The sequence below is a fragment of the Notothenia rossii genome, assembly GCF_949606895.1.
Source record: "Notothenia rossii genome assembly, chromosome: 10".
In the NCBI taxonomy this organism is placed as follows: Eukaryota; Metazoa; Chordata; class Actinopteri; order Perciformes; family Nototheniidae; genus Notothenia; species Notothenia rossii.
The window spans coordinates 61148240-61166091 of record NC_136908.1 but is presented as its reverse complement, the minus strand read 5'-3'; the positions used below and the strand labels follow the sequence as shown (position 1 = coordinate 61166091).

General features: G+C 40.2%; 1 protein-coding gene across 1 annotated transcript; it reads left to right on the top strand.

The window, feature by feature from the left end:
• The first annotated feature begins 5569 nt into the window (after positions 1-5569).
• LOC307021888 (uncharacterized protein) lies at positions 5570-17422 on the top strand. The gene is made up of 6 exons (XM_079654410.1): positions 5570-6049; positions 7466-7686; positions 9059-9131; positions 9240-9330; positions 10862-10971; positions 15093-17422. The coding sequence occupies exons 1-6, from the start codon at positions 5704-5706 to the stop codon at positions 15464-15466; spliced, it is 1215 nt and encodes a 404-aa protein (XP_079510536.1). The 5' UTR covers positions 5570-5703; the 3' UTR covers positions 15467-17422.
• Positions 17423-17852: the final 430 nt, after the last annotated feature.

The window sequence follows — 17852 nt, the reverse complement described above, 5'->3', positions numbered from 1 at the left end:
AGTCTCCTCCTGCTGCCAGTGATGCCGTCTGGGCAGGTCCTTTGGCTTTCAGTCAAACTTCGATATTTGTTCCCTCCCTTTACAAGTGGAAAACGTTTTTATTTGAATAGTGCGGGACACAAGTTATTCATCCTTTACATGCTAAAAAACAAGGCAATAAGAGAAATGAAGACACAAGAAATAAACAGTCCAAAATATTTCTGAAATAGAAATAAAATACATATATACAAAAAAAAGACATACGGTTACTGATCTGCTGTTTAAGTGGCCGTGACAGACCTCACCTCTATAAAATGTACCATTGATAAATAAATGCAAAACTGACTTTAGTTTGATGGAAAGTAAGTATTTCTCGGAAATGTCTTATCGAACATATGAAACCAGACATTACATTACATGTCATTTGTTAGACGCTTTTATCCAAAACGACTTACATACATTCAGTACTGTGGAAAGTCCCCATAAGATCATTTTGAGGTGAAGTGTCCTGCCCAGGGACACAACGAGATGCGGACTGCAGTGGGACTCGAACTTGCTATCCACTGATTCGAAGTCCAGCACACTATCCACTGAGCCACAGCCTTCCAGGATTCCAGGTTACCAGCATACATTGTTTAAATACTGGTATGATTATTTAAACCAGAGAATATAAATATATTAAAAGATTAATTGTCATGTATTCTGGTATCTACCTAAAATAAAGACATTGTATAGTGTTCATAACAATATTTTAATTTAATAAATAGCAATACATTGCTAGTTAATATAATAAAATACACAGTAACAATACAATAATTATACAAATGACAACCAACCTGCAAATCAACCTATACATCAAAAATAAATATATTATCTGTTGGGGAAATATTTTCCAAAAGCCCATAACTGTGACCCAGTTTATCAGTTCATGCCGTCCTGACTGAGCACACGCACCTGTAACCTGGGCTGCTGTGCTCTCAGTGTTTTGTCTCCCTGTTCTTGCCTGTTGGCGTCAGCTGACAGAGGTGTTAGGATTCTATCTTGTTATGCAGCATGTTGATTATTCTCTCAGAACTAACTAAATACATGGGTCTGGGGTAGAGTTCTTCAGAATTGACGTGGCAACCTTCCCGTGCAGTCAGAACCTCTGGCTTTGTGACTTGTGATGTGAATTCTCTAATAAACCATCAGTGTTTGACATCAAAGCTCCAACTCTCCTCGTGTCTCTCTGAGTCCTGACTTTCCATTGCTACAGAAGTTTCCCTTACATTATCTAAAACCGGTGCATTTGATTTAAAATAAATCTAATAAATATAATTCAATATTTAAAAAGGCAACAAAGAAAGTGTTTTTTGTTTTTCCTTGTTCATGTCCATAATGTTTCCCATTGTGTAGCGTCCAGCCTTTCCCAATCTGTCTGCAGCTCTGTCTGCTGAATTCAATTCAATTCAAAAGCTTTATTTATTCAGGTGAAAACCCATTCACCTCTTTTTCAATGGTGACTTGCTTCAAGTAGGTTCCAACATGAATACAAACATGACAGAAAAACAAAGAGGACATCAAAGCCACTTCTTGAAGCAAACTGAAAATAAATGTACAGATCTAAGTACACTGTAAAAAGAAAACTTGATATTTACGTTGACATTTGGGCTGCTGTGGTTGCCAGAACTTGACCGTTAAAGTAAAATACATTACAAAGTACAGTTGGTTGGCATAGACGTTACAGTCAACAATTGCTTATGGTGAATTACAATGGCAAAAACAAATAGAGTAGTGTACACGGTGCAGCTGTATTATCTGGGAAATAGAAGAATCGGATCAGGACTCGGTATTGGCAGACAATCAATATCAAATTAATCGGATCATTATTAGCATCAGCATTTGATCACATTTGTCGACTTGCAGCCTAAATACAAAGATAACTCCACTCCTCTCCCACCACTGCTTACCTTTAATAAGCCTTGATAGAACTAGTGTCCGAGTCATAGAGTGGCGAAGTCACGCCCATCTACCCATGGGACCTTATTTCGGAAAAATTATGTATTGAAGTCAATGGACAGAGAAAACGTATCTTTCGATCCCGTTTGAATTGTGCCACAAATTACACATATGATGTTTGTCAATCTTAAAAAATAATTTCCATGTCAAAAAAGTCACCGTTTGTCGTACAACTGTTGAAATATAAGACTATGAAAAATACGCAACTAGAAAGACTACAAATCCCAGAGTCGCGTAAGTGATGTCATAACTGATGTCACAATTGTTTTCCTCCGCTAAATATAAGAGATAAGATAAGATAACTTTAACAAGATGCCTGTGTGCTTAGTACCAGGCTGCAATCATACCAGCAATGGGTCTTGCACGTTCTTTCGCTTCCCGTCTGATGAAAGGACCAGGAGTGGCTGGCTGGATCAAGTTAGCTACCTAGCTAGTAGCTAGCACATTAGTTGGCATTACAGTCTTAGCCTTGTCATTTGTATTAGCCTTAATATGAAGTAACATCAAGTAACCCAAAATATTAAACAATAAGAGTAGTAGTCATATGTCGTGAACCCTTTGAAGAGTACTGTCACACCGGGGTGATCATTCTATAATACACAATTTAAGCCGGGGGGAAAAATGCTAACGCTAACGCTACATTAGCACCGGCGATCTTTTCTACTTCATGCTATCTGCACAAATGGCTGACATTAAACATTAAAAAGATCAGGCAGTTCAAAGAGAATCAAAGGAAGGCAGGCAGGCAGCTTTGCATGACATTCTTCTGGACGTGTTTCATTGTGGTGATAGTGAGGGTAGCCAATCACTTTTTTGACAAGACAGTAGTGACGGCCGACTTGGTGACGTGTGTTGTTGTGAGAGTCTGCGAGACGAGATATGTAGCTCATTAAGCGTTTCACACAAACAAATGTTTTACTTCACAGTTTTACGACACATTTTGATTTTTGACTTGCAAAATTATCTTTTAAATTGACAAACATCATATGTGTAATTCGTGGCACAATTCAAACGGGATCAAAAGATAATCTTTCTCTCTCCATTGACTTCAATTCATAATTTTTTCTAAATAAGGTCCCATGGAGCTCCCCCGGAAGGGGAGGGAATTCGCCACTCTATAGGGTCCAGGACTGACTGGAGACATGTGGAACAGAGGACAGGTTCCATGTAGAGGAAACTGCAGGTGTTTTCATATTTTCAGCCTGAAGATTCACAAGTTCTTGATCAGATGTTTGATGTGGGCTGGCATGATCCTTTCTGCAGTGATGAATAAAGACAACAAAGAAAACATTATTAATAATAGCAATGATGGTAACAACAATAAGACATATGCATACTGTTACAGATCTGTTGTTTAAGTGGCCGTGACAGACATGCCTCGATTAATACCTCGATTACATTTACCATTGATAAATAAATGCTAAATTGACTTTAGTTTGGATTGATGGAAGTAAGTATTTCTCGGAAATGTCTTACCGGAAATATGAAACCAGACATAGCACATCTTGCACTTTTGAACTATGCTCATTGTGCATTTTAGAATGTGAAATCCAAGCATGAATTGGATACAACGGTTGAGGAAGACCACCTACACAGGAAGAAAGTGAACTGTGTGCAGACTTGATGATTTTAGAACCAACATCCGGGAGCAATACGTCTTAGAGACAATATTGATAGACAAAATACTGCATGTGGGTACACACAGGGCCGGCCCGTAGCACTGGCGTTATAGATGTTCTTCTAGGGCGCCAGATCTGGGGAGGCGCTGCGCTGGTAGAAAAACATTTTTGACCGTTGGTGCTCATCCTAATTTTCGGCCTTGATGTAACAACATTCATAATTAAGTAAATGTAACACCCTTTTTTGACCCCGGTTACACTTTTCATTTGCCCTGTACGATGGGCGCTGTAAGTGATGATAATGGGGGATGTTTGCTTATCTGACGCCCGCAGCTCACAGCCAAAGTGAGAGTGAGCTTGGGAGCGAATGAGTCAGAGAGGGAGGGTGCACCGGTACCGGTGCTGTTGTTATTAGTTCTGGTGCTAGCTGCTCTAACGGATATTAGAAGAAGACTTTTCTACAATAATGTGGAGGGAGAGTCCTCTCCAGTCAGACTGAGAGGCTGATAACTACAGCTCAGTGAGGTAGAGGACTCTGAGTGTTTAGATAGTTCACTTTAGTCTAAGTTATCTCAGTGGGTCTCAAACGGTTTGGTCACAATTTATGTAAACAAATATTTCCAAGGCACTCCTTTATAATTATTGGGATAAAACAGGTTTGAAATCATTTCAATTTATACTATAGGACAGTAAACCAAAAATATTGTTTTAAACTGGAGAGATTTAAAAAAATGCACGAATAAATAAATGTTAATAGGTCAAATAAGATATGAATGAACAACAAAAACAAAATAAGTTACATTTATTTGTTATTGGCTATGGTAGGTTATTGGTTATCTTCACATACTTATTTGAGTAATAAAATGTAAACCAATCTTTTTCATATGGGTGTTTAGAGTTGCATCCCCTAGATCTAGTAGTAATTCTGCTTAAAGTGCACCAGATTGAAGCATTTTACTTTAAAGGTCACATGTCATGGCCATTTCAACTGATCATAATTCCATTGTTGAGGTCTACTAAAATAGAAAAATATTTGCTTTCGTAGGCACGTACCCGGACGTACGTAACGCTCCTCTTCCTCTCAGCCATCATGCGCGTGTGTGTCGCACTCGCGAGTCGCTGGCTGGGCGTGCGCGAGCCTCGAGGAGAGGAGGACAGCAGTGGAGAGAGAAGAAAAGAGCGCATATACTTGTGTTCGTCTGCACATCGTTTTTGATGAAATTGACGAGGAGAGGAGAGGGGGGGGGGGGGGGGGGGGGGGGAGTATAAAAGTATCCATCCTATTGGCTCTAGTATCGATATTTTGAAACGTAACGTAATATCGGAAGTATAGATATTTTGGACACTCCGAACTAGTTAAAACCTCGAGCTGCAGAAGAGTTCTGCAGCCCCTGTGTGTGTGAGGGGGGGGGATGACTTTGTATACTGCAGGGTAGCTTGTGAATTTACTCCAGGTGGAACTAAAGTCTGATTTAACACTTGATTATGTTTCACATTGTTCATCCAGATCTGTAAAATAACTAAAGGTATTAAATACATGTAGTGGAGTAAAAGTACAAAGTAGCATGAACTTGAAATACTAAAGTGAAGAAGAATACCTCAAAATTGTACTTAGGCCTAAGTACAGTAGGCCTACTTGAGTAAGTTATCAATATCAAAACAGACATGCAGAGAACCTCTTCTGCCGACAGGGGGCAGGAGCGCACTTTTCATGTTCTGTTACTACCAGATAAAAACTCAACCGATGAGGAAGTTGCGGTATGTATTTTCAGAATAAAATTCAAATATTTTTGCAAAATTATTAATATATAATTTTTTTCTGAGAAAGAATAATCAGAAGAACTCAATTTTCTTTTCTTTTTTTTTTACTATTCGTCACAACCCACATGTTGATAATTGTAAATTCATATATATTAAATACATACATATATAGTAACACGAGCACAATGATATATTTAAAAACATATAATAAAATAGTCACATTACAATTAGAGTTTAGAGAATTCCCAAGTCAAGCATTTTTATTTACTTTGGTCACGTGACGTCCCACAAATGTTGTTCTCGTGTCTCCCAGTTGACGCTTTTATTCTGAAAGCTTCTCCCTCGGATGTCCTTCCGCTGTTTTATTGCAGTGTATCAGAGCCAGCTGTTTTTGAGCAGGACAGCTGAGGTTTTATTTTTCACTCATTCAATCTTTCATTTCCATTTAACCTCACAGCTTTTTTTATTCCCCCACTCCTTCTCCAGCGTCTTCATCCATTTCTCTTATAGTGCGTGTGTGTGCGTGTGCGTGTGTGTGTGTGTACCGAGCATGGTGGTGTCAACATCACAACAAGTCGCCCTGGCTTTCACTGCCGTGCTTTTCACTTTCGTGGTCCTGCCCAGGATGTTCGGGGTTGGCGGAGGATCCGGGACCAAAGAGACCCGGTTCGACCCCCGGCTCTCCAGAAAAGGTAAGAACAAGGGATCCAGATCTTGTACTCGAGTAAAAGTAGAAGTACTCAGATCTTGTACTTGAGTAAAAGTAGAAGTACTCAGATCATGTACTTGAGTAAAAGTAGAAGTACTCAGATCTTGTACTTGGGTAAAAGTAGAAGTACCAGAGTGTAGGAATACTCTGTTACAGTAAAAGTCCTGCATTCAAAATGTTGCTCAAGTAAAAGTAGAAAAGTATTATCATCAAAATATAGTGAAAGTAGAGACAGTAAAAGTAGTCATTGTGCAGATTGGTCCATTTCAGAATAATATATATGATATGTTTTATAATGATTGATCATGAAAGTGTTCTCAAAGCTGGTAAAGGTGCAGCTAGTCTGAATGACTTTGTATACTGCAGGGTAGCTTGTGGATTTACTCCAGGTGGAACTAAAGTCTGATTTAACACTTGATTATATTTCACATCATTAATCCACATCTGTGAAGTAACTAAAGGTATTAAATACATGTAGTGGAGTAAAAGTACAAAGTAGCATTACATTATTTTTAAGTACAGTCGTTGGGTAAAGTTAAGTGCCTTTTCCCAATCCTCACGTTCCTGAGTGGTGTTTTATTTTGTGCAATCAAACTGCAATGTGCAATATAAACACCTGTTTGAGGCAGCTCAGAGAAGCAGGTCTTTTATTGTGAAAAGCCTTTCTTGAATTAGCCTAACAATGTATAATATCGTCCTAGTCATCTACTGACAGGATGTGCGGTTTAAGCAAATTCTTTGTGATTGCTTTTTCTAGCAGCTCGTTCTACTTTTAGGCATTTTGTTTTATAGTTTGTGGGGAATAAATGTCTTCCGCCAGGCCCTCCTGTTTCACTTGCATATTGGCATTGCACTTATTGTGCGTCGCTTTGGATAAAAGTGTCAGCTAATTGCGATGTAATGTAGTTAGAAAAATCTCACTCGTCACCGGCTTGATCTTGAATCTCAGGATCCATGTATCTGTGATCCTCTCCAGAATGGAAGTAGTCATCACATACAGAGCATCAACTAGTTCCTGAACAGTGTCCTTCACATGCTGATATCCAAGAGAGGGAGTTACACAGTCACAAGATGGAGGAATAGAAAGCAGTATTCAATGTTTACTTCAGATTAGCTCCACGTCAGAAATGAGCATGCTTGTCATATGTCTCTCTCCATAGAGGCTGAATCATCATGTTAATCACATAGCTATCATATGCCTCAAACAGTCCTGATGCTCTTCTAGGTAATCACACATCCTGTCATGTTCACAGCTACAGTTGGGATACCTGTGTTAGCATGTTGCTCTCATACTGGAAGAGGACATTCAGTGTTTTCACAACAAATAAAAAGCATATCTTCCTCCCACTGTAATCAGAATCCTCTCCCTTTGTTTCCCCTCATGTTGTGCTGGTATCAGCTGGTCCGGTTGCAGGTGCAGGGAGAGGTCAGCCGATGAACCTGAACGCACCGGGTTCCCCTCAGAGCCCGGAGAACATGCAGCAGATGAAGAAGCTGATGGAGCAAGAGATGAAGAGCGACAACAAGTTCAAATCCAACAGCAACAAGGGCTACGTGTTCACGCTGATGCCTCTCTACGCCATCGGGCTCGGAGTGTTTGCAGCATATAAGTTCTTAAAGGTGATCAAAGATAGAAAGTCCAGCTCATGGAGACCTGTTGGGAACACGGAGATGTTGAGTACCACAACGTTTTATGTTAGAAATGTATAGTACGGGCCCCCAGCACATAGAAACTACCGGATGCTAACTTGCATATGTTGAGCAATTTGCACATTAGCACAAGTTGCATTCATTAGCATATTACTTTACATTAGATTACATCACATGTTACTTGTTAGACGCTTTTATACAAGCAACTTACATACTCAAAACTGTGGACAATCCCCACAGGAGCAATTTGGGGTGAAGTGTCTCAGGAACACAACGACATGCTGACGGCAGTGGGGTTTGAACCTGTGACCCCCTGATCCCAACACCAACGTACAACCCACTGCACCACACGCAGACAGTATAGCTAAACGATTGCTTGGCAGATTTGGACCATTTCGGAGTGGTTTTGGAGGTCATTGAGGTCACTTTAACCCAAAAGTGGCCATATTTGACTGATTTTTATTCATTATTGGACGTTTTTAAAGATTGAGGGGACTCAAAACGGCCATTTTTGGTGACACTTAACTTACACTGTCCAATAACATCATAAAAAGACAGGTACTAACTTGTCTTTTCTCATGTTCTCATGATAAAAGAAGAGGGTGTGGCTCAGCGCGTTGATCTTTGGCTGGATCAGGAGCACTGGTTCAAACCCCACTGCAGTCAGCATGTCGTTGTGTCCCTGAGACACTTCACCCCAAATTGCTCTTGTATGTAAGTTGTCTAACAACAGACATGTAATAAATACTACTGCAGTCTCACCTGCATTCATTAAAGGTAAGGTAGGTCATTTTGGAGAAAGCAGCTCGAGTGCGCTAGAATTTGAAAATACACAACCGGAACAAATCAGCCCCTTCCTTACAGAGCCCCTCCTCCAACACACATGAACGTGGACATGACCAATGAGGGCACGAGATAAGTTTGTGCACAGATGGAACGCTGACAGGCAGGTAGGCCATCCAGTTACTTTAGCCGGGCCGGCTCAGATGATTGGTCGTGCTTTTTACAGCGCCACGGCTTCAACAGATGATATTTTTTTATGGATTTTTTGTCAAAGCACTTCAGATATTCATTGCTATCTGGATGTTAAGAGCATTCCATGGAATATAACAAAAAGTGTATCTCGAGCCGGTTTCTCAAACGTACCTACCCCACGTTTAAGGACTTGCCTTGTCTTAACGAAGGACGGGATTTAACTCGACTTGCCCGAGATAAAATGACATGAGACTTGGAACAAATGAGTCAAATGTCTGCCTGTAACACTGAGGAACTTTGAGATCATTTACAAATGTGATCAACGAATTTGCAAATCCAACATGGTGTCATTTCTTTCCACCTACAGATAAAGTCTGCAGATGACAAGGAACAACAAAAGGAGAAAGTTGTGAAAGGAGCAAAGAAATCAGTGGAAGCAGGTATGTGTTTCATCCCCGTCTGTGTTTCCTCAAATCAAACAAACATGTGAGTGTTGAATTACCCCTGAAGGCAACCTCTCTGCACACTTTGTGTTTGTTCTGGTGCAGAGAACCAGCTGAATGAGCTGGAACAAAGGCTGACGCAGACGGAGAGGATGCTGAACTCCATCCTCACTCAGCTGGACCCGCTCACTAACTGGTTTGTTTTCAGGCTCTCTGCTTCTGTTAGAGTGTACGTAACCACTTCACCAGGAGACTATGCTCCAGTTCAAACACTGAGTAAGTGCATTGAACAAATCAATGACTGGATGTGTCGGAACTTTCTCCAATTAAACAAAGATAAAACTGAGGTAATGGTTTTTGGAGCCAAGGCAGAACGTTTAAAAGTTAGCGCTGAGCTTCAGTCTGCAATGTTCAAAACAACAGATAAAGCCAGGAATCTAGGTGTCATCATGGACTCTGAGTTTCAACCGCAACGGCCCGTCCACACAGCAGCGTTAGAAAAATCTTCCAACGCTTCTGCCCATTCACTTTGAATGGGGCTGACGTCACTTTGCCTCGTTTTTCGCCGAACTGCATTGTGGGGAAGCAAAGCGAAGATTTTCAGGATTCAAAAGTTGAGCAATGTTCAACTTTTGAAGCTGAGGTGGAAGCGTCAGCCAATCAAATCCCGTTTATGCAAATCTGACAGTACAAGCGCTAGCCAATCAAACCACGTGTAAGCTGGGAGAGCCAGACCGCAGTTCATTTCCTCATATTCCAAACGAGATATTACGGTAGCAAATCACCCGGTTCTTTACGACCAGTAACTATTTACCGGGATACAAACCGGAGGAACCAGGCATTGAGGGAGGTGGCAGAGGCAGTGGGTGAAACTGGTAGGTTTTCGCCTGTTTGGGGAGTTTATATATATATATATATATTTCTCGCATAAAATCCCCGGGTTTTTTTGCTTTGTATGTCGGGGGCGGGAGATTCATGTGATTGGTTGTTGGTCGCGTTGCTCGCAAAAAATCCCCAAGCTTTCAGACACGCCCACCTCCAAGATTTTCAAGATTTTTTCAAAGCTGCTGTGTGGACATACCGTAAGAAAGTGGATCACATCTGTTCTGAAGTCTTTAAACTGGCTTCCTGTGTGTCAAAGAATAGATTTCAAAATACTGCTGCTGGTTAATAAAGAATTGAGTGGTTTAGGCCCAAAATACATTTCTGACCTCCTGCTAAATGATGAACCATCCAGATCTCTCAGGTCTTCAGGGACGGGTGAGCTTTCTGTCCCCAGAGTCAGAACTAAACATGGAGAAGCAGCGTTCATTATTATGCTCCAAACATCTGGAACAAACTCCCAGAAACCTGCAGGTCCGCTGCAACTCTGACTACTTTTAAATCCAGGCTGAAGATTTTTCTTTTTGCCGCTGCTTTTAATTGAACTATTCACATCTTAAACTGCACTGTAACTTTTATCCATGTATTTTTTTTTCTTTTAATGTTTCTTTTATTACCTTTGCTTTTTATTGACTGCTTTTAAATGCCATTTTCTTAATGTCTTTGATTTTTTGTCAAGCACTTTGAAAGGTGCTATATAAATAAACTTGCCTTCCCTTCTGAAACATGATCCTCACGTTACTCTGCCTGTCCCTTTTCATTTAGCTGGCTTACAGTATAAAGGGGATTGAGTAAATGTACTTTACACCACTGGAGATATATTTGTTTGAATTTCTCTTCTTCAGTGTGAAGTCCGTGGCCCTGGATCAAAAGAACGAGATCATGTCTCAGCTGCAGACCATCCGCGTCCTGATGAAGAAGAGAGGCATGGACTGCCCCCCAATCAACATCAACGGTACATAATGTTTGATCGAGCTCTTAGGACACTATTCACACTGTTACCTCCCAGTTAGCTTAGTAACCTCATGCATCTCACACCTATAGTTACTCTGTTAGCGTGCAGCGTGCTAACTGTGAAATGTTTCCAATAAAAAAGACCCAAACCAGCAACCTGGTTACCATATGATAAGATATTGAAAATGCAGTCACGCCATCTCTCGATCTGGCTTCAGCTTTGGTTTGTTGCCACAGACCCACAATTAGAATTTTGACTTTGGCAGACACGCCGACACACGTTTTTAGCGAAGTGTTTTGCATCTGATTTTACAATTACAAATGTGGTTGAAGTCTGATTTGCAAACACGGTTTCTGCATGAACATTCCCATATTTCACATACTGTATTTTAGCTGAAAAATGTGTCAAATATTTACAGTGATAATACTATGCAGTATGGTGAATCCAACATATATTTATACACCAGAGAATGTTGCAGCAGATGCAGTAGAGACCTCAGTTTATCATATATCCATACACCATGTCATACATATGTATAAAGTGTCTTTTAAAGAACTTTGTGGCTGAAACACAAAATGAGAGAGAGGAGATTCAGGTGTTACAGCCGCCTCCGTGCAGCTTTCTCTACTACAGTAGACAAAGGAATAACCTGTTTTGTTTGGTGTGTGCTGCGGGGCTTTTCTGTGGTTTCGTCCAAGAATCTGCAACCAAATTACAAACCTGCGGATTATACTTTCAGTCCGTCATCCAGAGACATGCAAATGGCAGCTGAAGTGTTTGCTTTCAACGTGAACCGTCACACGATAGCTGCACACAGTGAACACATTCTTCGATTTCAGTGCAGTTTCAGGGAAAGTATTAAAAGTTGATCAATCAATTTAGCGAAAATTAAGGCTATTAAAAAGTATTAAGTGGCATCAGGAGGGCCGTCTCTGCATGTCTGTTGACGGCGTTTGCTGAAAAAATTTAGATTACTTTAAAGATTATCCTTCTAATTTACATAATTTACAAGATATGTGAAGCTTTTAACTTCATTTTGGGTTTTTTTGCACAGAAAGTTTTTGGTAATAGTTGGTTTGACACAGATTGAATTGTCTTTATTCTGGGTTACAGCTGCAATTCTCTCATTTCAAAATGGCATTCATCCCAGACCTTTGCCTTGACCAGCTTCTACCTTTAAAAGAAACTGCTGAAGTCAACGGCTTTAAAGGGGGTCCGGCGCGGGGTCTTAAAAAGTATTAAAAGTGGATAAATCTATTTAGCGAAAATGAAGGCTATTAAAAAGTATTAAACAGCATTTTCCAAGGTATTCCATTTTGTAGCTTGTTTTCAATAAGTATATAAATGGTCCAAAGAGGTTATATTCTACAGTCTGCCTGAATGTAATCATTGCGTATAGGTGTGTAGTGTGATCATACTTGTCAACCCTCCCGATTTTCGCGGGAGACTCCCGATTTCATTGCCCTCTCCCGGTTTCCTCCCGGGGTCATATTTCTCCCGCATTTCTCCCGCATTTCTCCCGCATTTCTCCCGATTTCTGACAAAATCAGATTTACACAAGACTGTTTCCACTCGGACTTTCAGCTGCAGCATTGTTTGGTTTCCATGGTAACACGTCTGCGCGCAACTCAAAGTCTGAGAGGGTGAGGCAGATATTCACAGAAAACAGAACAAGAATCGACAACTACTCTACTCTAAAATACAGGTCCAGCCCACACATACTGTATGCTCCATCAAGGACGGTGCTACAGGCCACAAGGCAGTGCACTTACAACTGTTTAGTTTATTTATGGCATCCCGTTGGATTTGACGTCATCTGAACAGGACATCGCACGCTCACTGCTTGATAGCTCGCGAAGGTCCGTTTACGCCGGTTGTTAAACAACATCGTTATGGGGAAATGCAAGTTTGTGTCCAAATGGTTGGAAGATAAGGAGGAAGGACAATCAATACTGTATATAGTCAATGTGAGGTACAGTGTGTCGCCAAGGTAACCGGTTAGAACTCCAAGTGGCGATGAGGTCTTAAAATGTATGGAAAGGGTCTTAAAGAAGGTCTTAAAAGGAATTACATGTGACTTCAGGATTCCTGCATATACCCGGAGTTTAGCAGAATGTTAACGGTTCATTTACAACTAGTGGTTGTCTTTAACTTGAGGTACAAAGAGAACCAAACATTAGAAAATAACTACATCATGTTTTAGTCAGAAGCCTCCCCCTTTTCTTCCTGTTTTAATTTACTTTAGGATCTGTTAATGCAGCACCTCATCCATGTTCGTTTCGATCAATTCAGAATCAGAGTCTCTGCTGCCCTGAGATACTTCACACAGAAATACTGTCCATTTGTTGAATGCAGTTAAACCTTCATTAGCGTTGAAAGCTTTCCGCGGTTAATAGCAGGAATAAATCCCTCCGTGACTTCTTTCTGCAGGAAGTGTTGGGTTTCATTGATGGTAACTGAACAGCTCACAGTGACAGGAAAGACTTGATGAACAAAAGCAATATTTCTAATGTTTGTTTTTAAAAGTGACAGCAGAACATGATATCTGTTTACACTCGCGCTGATGGATTAGCGATGTGGAAATGGATATTAAGCTGAATTTGTTATGTTAGCTGTTAGAATACTTCAGAGCTTTTGTTGCATCTCGTCTTTTGTGCCGCTAGTCATTGAGACTTAACTGTGTTTAAATTCTGACTTTTATCAGATAATAATAATAATAAGTATAATGATAATAATAGTTGTATAAATCAAAATTTGCATTTTTTATAAAAGTAATGGTGGGGTAGGTAAGTTTCAGAAACCGGCTCGAGATACACTTTTTGTTATATTTCATGGAATGCTCTTAACATCCCGATAGCAATGAATATCTGAAGTGCTTTGCCAAATATCCATGAAAAAATGTCATCTGTGGAACCCGTAACACTGTAAAAACTACAACCAATCCGTTTAGATTGCCGCCATGTCTGTCAGCCTTCCATCTCGTGCAGGCAAAAATCTATCTCGTGCCCTCATTGGGCGTGCATTGCAGCAGTACTTCAATGACTCGCCAGCAACAGGCGGCCACTTTCACCATGGCAGAGTTAGGTTCAACATCGTCTACTGGTCGCAAAAGAAAAAATGTAACGGAGCAAATTAAGAACAAAACGAAAGTGGAAACTAGGAGAAGTCAAACCAGAGTTGCTTTGGCTGTGTAGTATTGCTAACCTAGATGTGTTTAGCTTTGCCTGATGTGTAACGTTACTGCAGCCTGCTCTCGCGGAGGAGGTGCTCTGTAAGGAAGGAAGTCTGAAGGAAGGGGCGGATTCTTTTTGGCTGTGTACTTTCACATTTTAGTGCACTCCAACCGGTTTCTGAAACTTACCTACCCCACCTTTAAACAATAAAACATTAAAAAAACAAAAAAAACTAATAAGAATAAAGACCAACTTAAAAGGTAATGTCGCTAATAAATCTATAAAATATATACAATAAATAAAAGCCTCTAAAACGGGTGTCAAACTCAAGGCCCGGGGGCCAAATCCGGCCCGCGACTTCATTTTATGTGGCCCCGCAAGAGCTTGCAAAGATTATAATTTTAAGTTTATTATCCGGTTACAGAAGCAGGTTGCCCAATAAACTACATGTCCCACAATGCATCTCGTTTTGAGACATGCGCACTGAAGAGACTTGCAATTATTTGCCCTGGACGAACTGCTTTCAGACGTAGTTAATTACTAAGTTATTGTCCTATCCGATAACAATCCAATTCAGAGGCAATAATGTAATATAATACATTATTTTATATATATATAATATATTTATATTGTTACAACCGGCCCTTTGAGTGCAACCTTTATACGAATGTGGCACGCGATGAAATTGAGTTTGACACCCCTGCTATGAAACCTATAAAATAAATCAATAAAAGGGGGTTGTCGCCAATAATACATTATTTTATTTCATATTCTTTTTTTCTACATATCATATTCTATTTACATGTATATAGACTTTTTGCACTACTTTTTTATTACAGATGTTGCATTGTTGGAGGAGCTCATGTCCGAAGAATTTCATTGCCATTTCTACACCGTAGCTTATGTGCCAATCAAACCTTTGAATCTTGAATATCGCCTGTCTTTCAGAGCCGCCCTGCGAGCGAAATCTAGACGACATCATCGAGTCGCTCGGAGCCAAAGACTCTGCTGCGGAAAGTTCTCCAGAGACGCCTGAAGCTTCGGAGCAGATCCGTCCGAGGGGTTTGGGAGACGATGCTGCAGCAGAAGGTGAAGAGATGAAGGAGCTGAAACCTGAGGAGTCAGACGGGGAAGTGGAAGAGAAAGAAGAAGGAGAGGAGGAGGAGGAGGAGGAGGAGGAGGAGGAAGAGGAGGAAGAGGAGGAAGGTTTTGAGGACTCTGAGCTCATGCCTTCTTTAGAGGACTCCTCTGAGACAAACATTGAGGACGTTGGATCAGAGCCGCTTGTTTCTGGCCTCAGGCGCCGAAACAAGCCCGACTGAACTCACTGTGGAGGAACGAGACGGATTATTATCAAAACCTGAATATCTTTCTTTCCCAAATCGTCTTCTTGCCTGCTGCGTGAATTCAGAAATGTTGAGTACCCCAAAGCTTCATGTTAGAAACGTATAGTACGGGTCCCTAGCAATTTGCCTAGTTGGCATAAGTTGCATTCATGAGCATATGCAGACAATATTTCAAAAGTGGCTTGGCTGATTCGGACAAATTTGGTCTGGTTTTTGAGATGTTGAATCAATGTTTGACCTTTTTATGATCAGAAATGGGAGTTATGAGTCTCCTAAAACTTTAAAATCGACCCAAAATTCATTAAGAAACACATATATGTCCACTTTCTGGTTAAAACTGCCCTTTTTGGTCCTAAATAACCTCCAAAACCACAACGAGATAATCCAAATCAGCCAAGCCATTTTGTAACTATTGCCTGCATATGCTAACTAACGCAACTTAGGCTATTTGTATACACATTTTCCAACATATGCAAGTTAGCACCCGGCAGTTTCTATGTGCTGGGGACCCACACTATACATTTCTATCATACAACTTTGGGGTATTCAACATTTCAGTGTTTACAACAGGACTCTATGAGATGGTAAAGGAAAAGGCTGTCAACAATAATCATATATTGCGTTCATAGGAAACTCTAACACATGCTGCTCTATTCTCCTGTTGCACTCACAGGGACCAGCACAAACACATGTGCACAAGGTCAACGAGTCAATATGATACTACTCTTCCTATAGATGCAAAAAAGTGTTACATGGCATATTACTACTCGTTTCATACCTTTGTAACAGCTGTGAGAATGATATGGCATTAGCAATCTGCAGCGTGAAGTTACTATTCCTACACTTATTCAGATTGTACCTATAATTTACCCCATTTTCATAATAACTTGGTGCAGACATGCTTACCAAAGATAGATTTTTTTGTTGTAAATAGCAGTGTGCATGAATACTGTTTAAACTCAGACCCTCTTCTACCCCCACGGGGGAAAAAAAAAAATCAATCCTCTTGCTGTTCCTCTCACTTCTGCACCATATGCACTGGGCACAAACAGACGGAGGACAGACGTGTTTGTGTAGTGCTACTGGCTTTGGTCTTTGTGTGCTGACTTTTTAAAATGTCCTGCTAAAAGTCACTTTGCCAACACTTATCATTGCCTCTTTTTTTTAGGATGAAATCACTACATGTATATTTATTTGATTGGCTCTGTCGTTGGTTTCTATGCATTAAAAGGAGGCTGCATTTTGCCATTACTTTTCACGATGTTTATCCATCCAATACTGAGATGTCTTGTTGCATTTCCTGCAGGTCTTTTAACGCTTATTCCCACTTTGATGAATGCCACAGGAAGTGAGCATTGGATGACTTAAAACCCCAGCTTCTCCGTGCGTTCATTTAGAGAACAAGTGCTTTCATGGTTTGCTTCCTAACCCCGAACATCCTGTGTGCTGGGACGTTCCAGAAATGAATGATTCATTGATGACCACTTCCTGTTTAATCATAAAGGGGTTGACTCTAATGTGCTGGAGGCGATGAGCAGAATATTCTAATGTGTGTTGTGAGAATGTGAACCTGTGTTTGGCCATACATCAAAACCAACTGCATGTGCTTTCTCAAATCATTTGTAAATGTAATTATCGTCAAGGAAGATGACAATCATTTGGACAACCAGAAACACATTTCCTAGTTACTTTTTTCATTTTAAACCATTGTATTTGGGATGTGTTTAATTGGATGTTTGTTGGATACTTATATCATTGAGAGAAATGCTTTGTATTGCTCAGTCATTGGGTACATACTCTCAATGTGCTTTTCTAAATATCTATTGATATGCAGGTGTGGATTTTTGTTTTTCAAACGACAACAAGTCTTGTTATAATTTGTGCTGATGTCAGTTAAAAGCGTGATTGAATTACATGAATGAACCCGCCTTATTTAAGTCATGAATCACAGCATGTATGATCATCATTTGTGTGTGTCCTTGTCTGTTACAGTTCAGGACTGACTGTATTTAACTCATAGTAGATAATAGAATACAATTTGCTTAGTGTTTGGGAAAAATTCATTATAAAAATTAACTATGTTTGGAAAATTGAGATTCTCCATTAGCAGAGTGTAATCATTTAATATCACATTTTGTTATTGTGAAGCCCAACCATCGTTGCCCTATTATTGGCTGTTTTACCACTTAATCAAGAGTTTATTTATGTATTTATTGCGACATCACACTTCATTTGTTTTCTAAATGTGTGTATTAGTCCAGTGGTTCTCAACTGGCCAGGCCTCGGGACCCACCGACATTTTTAACCACTCAAATCTAATCAACAAAAAATGGTGCTGTAATATATATACATTTTTCAGCAC